The sequence below is a fragment of the Halyomorpha halys genome, unplaced genomic scaffold (genome assembly GCF_000696795.3).
Source record: "Halyomorpha halys isolate HHAL.00 unplaced genomic scaffold, Hhal_1.1 Scaffold2.1, whole genome shotgun sequence".
Lineage (NCBI taxonomy): Eukaryota > Metazoa > Arthropoda > Insecta > Hemiptera > Pentatomidae > Halyomorpha > Halyomorpha halys.
In genome coordinates, this window is record NW_027111560.1 from 295,633 (window position 1) to 306,495 (window position 10,863).

At 29.7% G+C, this 10,863-nt stretch overlaps 1 protein-coding gene across 1 annotated transcript in view; it reads left to right on the top strand.

Annotated features, from left to right (window-relative positions):
• bark (protein bark beetle) overlaps positions 1–10,863 on the top strand; it is a gene marked incomplete at its 5' end in the record, with an annotated part of 138,408 nt that overhangs the window by 101,806 nt on the left and 25,739 nt on the right. Inside the window, 10 exon segments of the mRNA XM_067049596.1 lie at positions 453–640; positions 905–1,076; positions 2,451–2,620; positions 2,697–2,926; positions 3,009–3,258; positions 4,303–5,118; positions 5,204–5,423; positions 7,128–7,373; positions 7,449–7,659; positions 10,042–10,205. Coding sequence (XP_066905697.1) covers positions 453–640; positions 905–1,076; positions 2,451–2,620; positions 2,697–2,926; positions 3,009–3,258; positions 4,303–5,118; positions 5,204–5,423; positions 7,128–7,373; positions 7,449–7,659; positions 10,042–10,205 — 2,667 coding nt within the window.

Genomic DNA, 10,863 nt, shown 5'->3' on the forward strand with positions numbered 1-10,863 from the left:
CACCCTGCGGACAGCCACCAGCGGGCTTCATCCACATCTTAGTGTGTCCTAGCTCCGACTTGAGAAATCTTCCTTCCAACATTGCATTAATCCAGCTGAAAGAAAGCTGTCCCACCCCATTCATTTCCACGGCTCTCGCCATGGTTCTGTATGGAGTACGATCAAATGCGCCTTCAATTTTCTATATTTTATTTTGTTTTCTTTATTATTCTTCGTTTTCCCTCTATTATTTATCCATCTATATATCTAATTATATTTTCTCCGTTAACTAAATTCATCTTTCCTTTTTTTTTTTTTTTCATCTTTAGCAAACATAGAATAAAATTATAACATATAAATAATAAAATAACTATATGCATACTTTAAAAAACAAATAATATATTTAAAATTAGAAAAAGTAACATTGAATTTATTGATTTATAATTAAATAATATATGATGAAATGATTGCAGATGGAGTGTCGCTAATATAGAAGTAGCCTGCCGACAGATGGGTTGGGAGGGAGGCAAGTGGCTTGGATGGCTGGATAAAGAACCTGGTCACAAACCTAGAGTTCTCCTTCAACTTAATTGTAGTGGCACCGAGACTGATATCAGGCAGTGTGAAAAGCTTCCTCGAAGAATGGGTGGTCCCACATGTGGTATGTTGCTTTTAATTAATAATAACTTATATAAATTTTAAAATGAGATATATTCACTTCCATTATTAAAAGTTGAGCATACCTAGAAAATATTGTTTTATTTTTTTAAATATTGATATAGGAAATGAACTTCTAAAAAATATTTACTTACTGTTAATAAGAATTTTTCACGATTTTGTTTTTTCAGGCACCATTTTTCAATTTTTTTTTTATTGACTTCTTTATCATGTTTTTGTTTCTGATATGTTTATATTTCTTTAATAGATTATCATCCCGATATCCACATAGAGTGTTTCCCTCAGCATGTTACGAGCAAAGTTACCAATAACTGGAGGGGAATAAGATTTGAAAATGCTCTCTACAGTAGGTACCTGACATTGGACAACACTCTCTATGTACCCACGAGTCACTCAAGGCTTGAATATGTTGATATTGTGTAAGTTAATGGTTCATCAAACCTACATGAAATAATTAGTCTCAAAACCAGCTCAATCTTAACTTTTTACATGGATTTTTTAAAAAATTTTCACACATTCTCACTACACTGTTATAATTCCTAAAAAAAAAAAAAAAAAACTGGTATTGACCCAGAGTTTCTCAATCCAATTTGAAAATTGTTTCAAACTCACGCGTGAATGCCGTTTTTCAATTTCAGGCGCTTGGTTTAAATATTGTTCGATTAAACTATCTTAAAGTTTCCTCTTTCCGTTATAAATTAATATTAAAAATGATATAGGACCGTCAATCCCCGGGGGTCTTAGGCAGGGCAGGGAAGGATTACCTTTTTTTTGTGTTATGACCTCCTCTTGTGAGGTTGTGACATGTCATACATTGACCATCCTACTTGGTATAATTGTCTGTTTGGGTAAAGCAGCAGGCATAGAGGGTACCACTCTTGAAATGATGAAGAATGTTGGAACTAAGGTACATGAAATATTGCAACACTGCCATTTTTCAATTTCAGGCGCTTTTTAAATATTGTTCAATTAAGCTATCTTAAAGTTTCCTCTTCCCGTATAAGCTAATATTTCAAAAGTGATATAGGACCGTCGCTCCCTAGGGGTCTTAACAGGGCGGGTCTGGCGGGGAAGGATTGGTTTACTTTAATTTCATGTTATTAGTTATTGGTTTAATTTTATTTCATGTTTTCTATTTTCTTACTTTGGTACATTGTTATAGTTGTTAGTTCTGAAAAAACCCTGTAAAGTGGGGCGAAATGTTGGCTCACAATAAATAGTTTATATACTATTCGAGTTATTTCGACTACACCTGGACCATCTTTCTGTTATATATTAAACATGTTCAATCAATGATCTTCCAATTTATAATTTTAATTTTATAACAAAATATTGATATATTACTTTTGCTACTCCAATTCTACAACTGCTAGTAAAACTAGCAACATTGGATGGTCATTGTTTCCATTTATTTATGATTTAAAGGCTGATCTGTTCATGCCATTGCTATGTTGGGACTGAGTGTGACAACTTGGTAAAAATGCCCACCCTCCTTATTTGGTGATGGCTACTATAGGTCAAAGTGAACTCCATCATATGTTTTTATGTCTTGCAAAATTCGGACAATTAATTGAACTGATTTTGTAATTAATCATCTCAAAAAATTTTATAGTAGTTGAAAACTGTTAAATTATTTTTTAATATTTTTTTTTTATATAGTTTTTGATAATTTTCTATATTTTTAATGGTTTTCATATTTTCAATAAAGATTTAAAACATATTAGTGCTATTAATAATTATTTTGTTTATCTATTTAAGGTAATTAATGATATGAAAATGTTTCATCATTACAGAAATGCTGGGTCTGGAAGAGGCTACAACGCAACTTCTTCTCTAGAGATTGTTGGAGTAGCCCCACAAATTTCATCTATAAAAATTACTGATTCAGCTTATACTGGAATCAATATCACAGATCCTCGTGGACCTGTTAATATTTTGAATTCTACTGTTAGCAATAACCATGGTAATGATTAATTATTTTATTTCTTTTGTTTTTATTTTTGATTGGAACTTTCAATTAAAAAAAACTTTGCTTTTAGGTTATGGTATTTTTGTCAATAGTTCAGATGGAGGAGTTGTAATCGGTGCTACATTAGTGAGTGAAAATGAAGGAGACGGAATTAAGTACGTATCTCATGAGCACTGGCCGAAAAATAGAAGAGATATTCAGGATCTTTGTACCCTCCCCACCACTGCTCAACAAACATTTCCCATGACTGTAGCCCTTCAGCAAAGTGTATACTCTGTAGCGGCCAAAGAATGTCAAAAGGTAAATTTAATATTAATTTATTTACTTTATTTTCATATAATCGATTTTATCTAAATAATTAAATATTTGAAAAATATTTTAGTACTTTTTTACAAATCCTGGATACAAACTGACTGTGAATTTTTTACCTATTCAAACTGATCGGAATGGTTCTTGCACAGTCCAGATTCACGATGGCATATCGTCTCAGGACAGAGTTTTAGCATCTTTCCCGCTCTTCAATTCTACTAAAGTTCAGAGTATAACTTCGAGCGGTCATAACATTTTCATAAGCTTCTTTGCTGAAGACTCGACCGATACCTATGCTCTCATCAGGATCACTTCTGGAAGAGGTTTGTATTCACTTAATATTTATATTTTAATTGATTAGATTACTTCATTAATATCAGTACTGAAATTTGTTGTGAATATTTCTTATAAGTCTCAAGTAATATAATTGAACTAGCGATATATATATTAGAATTAGAATAATAATATTTTATTTATCTAATAATCAAATTTTCATAAAGTAGAAAACAGAAAAATTATATATTAAACTCTCTAATAATATGGACTGAATTATGTTAAAATACACTATTATTTTTTAATGTAAAATTACAAATAAAAAGTCACATTAACAAAATAATTTTTTTTTTTGTTGCAAAATTTACTGATTTTATCTGATTAAGAAGAAAAGAAGGTAAAGGAAAACGCGTATGTAACAAATATAATTACTTATTACATTTCAGATCTTATAAAATTTATTTTGAAGTGAAATAAAATAGAAAAGCTATTCTAATAGGATTATCTAATTTTCCATAAAGTTCCTTTATTAAGAAGTGCAATTGTTAATATAACAGAATTGTTATTAATTTTTTGATGTGCTATATTTGTAAATCATTACTTCATATAATTAATGAATTATTTTAGAACCTGATAATGGGGGTAAAGAGATTAATAAATGTGTTTTTATTAAAAAGTTTATTAGGAAGAATAAGTTATATATCAATATCTAAATATTATTGAGTTATTAAGTATTAAATTCTAAAAATATTTTGTGTATATATAAATAGAACCCATAATTGTATTTATAAACTTCATTCATTCAAATTAATAAACTTATTTTTATATATGCACATTCGTATTCATTTTTGAATAAGCTCTTCTATACTCCTATTAAATGGACAAATCTTTTGGTCCCGTGGATGTCAGTTTTAACTTAGTTTTATATCTTTAAACAAAACTTGTCAAAATATTTAATTATGAATTTTTTTTAAAATGCTAGTTATAAAAGATATTTCAATAACTGTTTAAAAAATAATTTGGCTTACCAAACAAAAAATTGTGGTCCTTCCACATAAGCCCTTGCTAATTATTATTTATATTATTGTTTTTAGATAAGTGGGTGGATTTAAATGTTACTGATTCTACTGTTGCTGACAATAAAGGAGTTGGAATATCAATAGAAAATCTTAGAAGCAGGCTTAATATCCAGCGCTCATCAGTTTCACATAGCGACCATATAGCTGGTGTTCATGTCAAAAATGGTGCAGGGCAGGTGAATATCAGTGATTCAAGAATCGCATTCAACATTGGAGATGGTGTTAATATTACTTATGCTGGTGGGTCAACGAATATCAGTAGATCATCTCTTTCATCTAATTTAGGACACGGAGCGGCTGTATGGTACAATAAAACCAAAGAGAAAGAACATATTGCCTTTAACCACAGTGTAGTGTTAGAGTATAGCGAAGTATTCAAAAATCTTGAAAAAGGTATATTAGTTGGGAATTTTTGCCTCGATTCTACTATAAACGTGACAGGGAACTGGTTTAACTTGAGCTTGAACACAGCTGTCGAAGTCGAAACTTGTTTGAAGCCATCTTCTAAACTCCTCAAACTATATATTGGTCATAATATATTTGTTCAAAATAAGAGACCAGGTGTCAAGGTTAGACCAGCTGTCAACTTAGATGCCATCATTGAATTCAATAAATTCAAGGAAAACACTTATGGAGGAATACTTATAAAAAATGATCCCAGTGAGTTATACGGAATATTGCCCAGTACTGTTTTAATAAAGAATAACGAATTTTACAACAATCAAGGAATATATGTTGTGAATGTCGGACTGTCTCCTTACAGTGAACAACAGCATTTGCTTTTTACTTGGAATTTTATTAAAGACAATAAAATAAAAGAACCGTTTAACAGTAAGTCAAATCATATTTTTATTTCACAATATATTTCTTTCTTTTTTTTTTTTTATACTCATATTTTAATGGTGATATTTTCTAGATAATGGTGAAACAAAGGTTTTGACTCCACGAAGTAGAGTTGCTGCACCTATTGTCATCTCTTCTGAAAATGCGGAAGTTTTTCGTAATATCATTCAGAACCCTGACTCGGAATACGAAATTGGCGTGCACCTACAAGATCAAAGCCAGACTATCAATTGTTCTTACAATTGGTTGGGTTTTGGAGACGAAGAAAAAATTTATAACAGATTATTTGATAGGTATTTTATGTCAAACCTATTTAAAAATTCTCATGTTTCTGTGAAGTTTCAACAGCTGACTCAGACTGTAACTTATTGGACTACCTATTTTTAGCATGTAGCATGTTTGTCATTTCTGAAACACCTGAAATTACACTGAATTAAACAAAATACACTGAAATTAAACAAAAAAAATATTAGTTAAAATTCTCAAAGTTCTCTATTGAGGAGATTAAATGAAGCTTTAATGTGGGACAATGGTTTTGGGGTTTTAATTTTTTTTTTTTCAGTTGTCTAAGATAAATAATTATGAATTATTTACCTCTGAATAAGTAATATATTTATAATCTTAATTTTTTCTTGAGACTGGTAACTTTTTAATAAATAATTCAAATTTTATCCATTATAGCCTCAAAACCTTTTATTCATCTTATAAGTCCGACGTTTCGGCCAATCCGGCCATCTTCAGGGACAATCTACTACAAAACAGTTTCTATTACATGTATGATCCTACAAACAATTCAATTACTTAACATTATTATTTATAATTTACCTTACCTTAATACAACTTTGAAACCATATAATTTAAACAACTCTAACTTCATGCAGGCTAATCTGCCCAGGTCAAAAACATCAATATCTATGAAACATTAGGTAAAAGATATTTTTTTTGTTAATTAGTATATCCCACATATGTTTAATTACCTAATTAGTCAAATATCACTTAAAACAAAGTCAAAATCATTCATCAGCAGAAACTATTCCTTAAACTTTTATCACAACAATGCTTGTAACCTTCCTCCACTCAGTTCAAGCATTTACAAATTATTTATCATAACTACATTTTTGTCAATTTTCCTCTTTATTTCATTAGCAAAAATCCTATCAAGGCCAACTATAATTATCCACATACAATTTATCCTATATTATTTATAAATTAATCTTACTTAATATCTCTGCATAGTGTTGATTTAAATTTCTTGTATCTGTTTTGAAATTCACAGTATAATCAATATTTTCAGATATGTAAATGGATTCAAGTATTTTCCTTTTGAATGTATTATTCTCTTTATGTAAAATGATGGTATTTTCAAAATCAAAAGTTTGTAGGATCATACATGTAATAGAAACTGTTTTGTAGTAGATTGTCCCTGAAGATGGCCGGATTTGCCGAAACGTCGGACTTATAAGAGAAATAAAAGGTTTTGAGACTATAATGGATAAAATTTGAATTATTAATTAAAAAGTAATATATATTTTTTTACTTTTTTCGTTAGATCGCTTATTCGTTTTAGATAACTTTTGATTACAAAAGCCTCTATCTAATACGAGTTTTAATCATGTAGTAACATATACAGAAGGGGAGATTTTAATCAGTATTTCTTTGCAATAATGCCATATGGTGTAATTTCTCCATTCTTGATCCCACCTTACCAGGCTTTACTTCTCCATGTAGTGTCAGTAGAGCATTCATCCTTAATGACTGTCACTACCATTAAGTAAAAAATTCTTTTAGTAGTTCATTTTTTAAATTTAAATTACGAAAGGACAGTATTAGGTACTCATATTAATAATTTATATATGTATTAAGTAATCATATTAATAATTTATCTGAAATTAATTCAAAAGTTACATAATTATCAATTTTGTAGAATATTATTATAATATATATCTACTGTAAATTAGTACTTTAATTATTAATAATATTATTATTATTAATTTCAGGAAGGACCGTTACAATCTTGCAAAAATCCAGTACATACCATTTCTTTTACATAGAAGTAATCCAGGAGCAACTACTATCATGAATTACCAACGTTATGTTCCTCAGTTTTATATTACTACAGGAAATTCTGTTGGTGGAGAAGTTGATGGAATGGAAAATTTGAGATCTGGAGAGTACAATGTGGTCAGAGATATCAATGTGCGACCTGGAGGCCGACTAATCCTCGAACCTGGTGTTACATTAAGGTTTGATTATTTTTTTGTGCTCTTAATTTAACCTTTTACTTAATAATCTTATTTCAATTAGTAATCTGTTCATAGATTTCCGCCGGGTATTGGAATGATGGTTGCTGGTTATTTGGAAGCTAGAGGGCGAGGTCCTAATGATATTCTTCTTTCACTGAAGGAAGAACTTCCGATTGAAGAAAGCACGACCCTAGAAGAAAACTCAGATGCCCCCCTTACTCCAGCAAAACCTGAGCCAAAAATACGCCTTATCGGTGGAACAACATCTTATGAAGGAACTCTTCAAGTGAGTTTTATCATATTTAGATAACTATTTGTTTTGGAACTGACTATAATGATCACATAAAGTAGATCTAAATGTTGACGAACATGGATTATAGTTGAACTTGCATGTATCTTTGAATATTAAATGTTCAAAAAATCAATGCCTCATAAACAGCATACATAACTTAGTAAAGAACAATTTGTTTCGAAACCTATTAATATAAATAGTCACTGCATAAAATAATAAAAATAGTCACAATATAAAATTTTTTTAATTATATGCTAAAATAATACATGATTTTTTTTTTATTGTTTATTGTTTTTTTTTCCCTTGCATATTTTCATTTTTTCTAGCTTTTTATCATTCTTTATATATGTGTATATATTTTTCATTATTTTAATTTTAAAATTTTCTCTTTTACCCAAACATGACTTTTTTTTCATCAAACATTTAATAGAATTATAGTCAAAAGTATAAAAAATAATAAACATTTTAAATATTTATGTTTCACTTCTATTGAGACAGTAAATTTAATGATAAGAATTAACTTGGAGGTTTTAGTTTTTCTTTCTCTATTCATACTATTATATAATAGGACTGCCTGTTTTTCATTTGTAACATGTCCGTCGTTTCTAAAATACCTGAAAGTATTCACCTAAATATTATTTCAAATTCTCGGAGTTCTTTATTTAGGAGAGTGGGCAAAGCTGTAATTGTAACAATAGTTTTGGGGTATTAATTTTTTTGTTTTGCAGTTTAGTTTTCTCTAATAAATAATTATAAATTACTGTATAACTTATTGTAAAAAAGGAGACCATAGTATATTAGTAGATGAAAACACTGATAGTAAACAACCAATGTTGACAACCCAATACCTAAACTACAAAATTCACCAACTTATAGACTACTCCAGGGCCGCCCATAGCTCAGTGGTTAAGACACAGTGTTACCAATTTGATGTCTATTGGCGGTGCCGGTTCGAATCTGGCCTGGGACGTCGACTTTTTTCATTGCGTGGCGGTCCCACAAAATGAAGAACTTTGACCCCCCAACCATGGTTAGGCAGTATAGGACTCCAATGGGAGTCTTGGCCGAAAAAAATAAATAAAAACTTATAGACTATACTATTTAGTGATACCAAAAGTTCAGATTTTGCTTTTGTTTTAATATGTTGAGTCTCAATGTTTTATGATGACACTTTTGTCCCTCGCCATAGGATTGCTTTGGCCCTCTATAATAGTTTTGTAAGCTTGGTCCATTGGAGTTTTTTCACTCCTACATATCCTAATGAATGACATAAAATCCTTATTACTCTTACGATACTGCTATAAAAAGTTAACTATTTTTAATTATGAGAGATAGTTGACCGTGGATGATGAATGAGGAGAAGATGGTTGGGGGTGCGGTCAATGAAAAACACAAATAAGTACGATTAACTTATTTTAATGTGCCAACGTTTCGGCTAGAGTTTCTAGCCTTCTTCAGGGCTAAAAACAGAACAAGATAACAACCACAGTAAGTATAGAAAAATTTAAAAAAATAAAAAGAAAGTATAAACAGAATAATTTTACAAAATAGAATTAATAAAATGAAGTGATGAGAGAAGCGGGAAATAAAATGTATACATAGGTAATTGAAAAAGTGGGTAAAATAACATAATTAAGGAAATGAAATAAAAATAAAGTTATATAATGCAAAGAAGTATGAACATATTAGTTATTATTAATGTAAAATTAAAATATGAAAAGAAAATGAAAATTGAGAGGAAGAAAATATATGTAACAATAATAGATGATAAAGAGGCAAATTATAAGTATAGTGTACGAAACTTATAACGCGGGTAAGGAAAATGGATAAAAGTGGAGAAAATAAGGGGAAAGAGTAAAATAAAGAAAGGGGAAAGAAAATAACGTAGTGAAACGTTGACACATTAAAATAAGTTAATCGTACTTATTTGTGTTTTTCATTGACCGCACCCCCAACCATCTTCTCCTCATTAACTATTTTTTAAGAAACACACAAATCACTCCTGGGGTCATTATTACAACTTTTAAAGAGATTTGGACAATCCCGGTATTGTTAGCAATCAAATAGAGGTAAACCAGATATTAGGGATTTATGATGTCAATATAATATATATTTCTTTTTTTATAACCATACTTTCTACCAATGACACTAAAAAAGTTGACTCGATTTAAAAGTGAAGTTATCGCATCGCAGTCCCATGGTGTTCAAGTTGTTAATGTTATTTTTATTTTTTATTCAGAGAGCATTTTTTGTTATTTGTTTTTCTATTTATATCTCATTTTGTTTTCTTTTACTAACTTTTTTAAAGTTTTATTTTCACACATGAAGTCATAGACATTATTAAAGAGGTATGCTACCTGATAATTTTTTGTTTAGGTGCAAATAGATTCCAAATGGGGTACAGTATGCAATCACCGATGGACCGAGAGGGCAGCTTCTCTTGTTTGTAAACAATTGGGTTTGGTTCTCAACCCTGATGACTGGCTTCTGTATTTATCGGATATTCCTCATCCTGGCACAAATGATCCTATCTTGCTGACGTAAGTATGATACTTTGCCATTTTTTTTTAATAATTAGTAATGTATACTTAAAATAAATATTATAATTGATTCAAGATATGCTCTTATACAGTATATATATATTACACTTTATTACATATAATATACACATGTAAATAAACATAATAGAAATAAATCCAACACATTTACTAGTAATAAAATAAGTCATTGATGATAGTGTAGAATTTTAAACAAGTATATGCTTAGTTTAATTATGTTATAAGTTTGTATCTGTATGTCGTTATTTTTGTATAATTACCTATTTTAGTTATTTAAAGTTTTGAAGAGGGGGCATGCATAATTGAAATAAGCTATGAGTTAATTTGTTCATGTGTTCTTGTATGGATAGTATATTTGATTCTCAGTACATCTTAGCTATTCTAGTGCAATATGGATAATTGTTTACTATTTTTTTGTTTTTTAATGGAACTTTATTTATATATTTTTAAAATTTAGTTGAATTAGTGAAGCTCATATGGGACAGGTGTGTTTTAAAATAGATCTTACAGAATCAATTTATTTCTGGGAGATAGTCATATACTACTTGGGCTAATACAGTAGGACCCCCATTATCCGTGGCTCTATTAACCGGGATTCCAGTTAACCGGGGTTCAGAGTAGCTTTTTATTTTACATATTT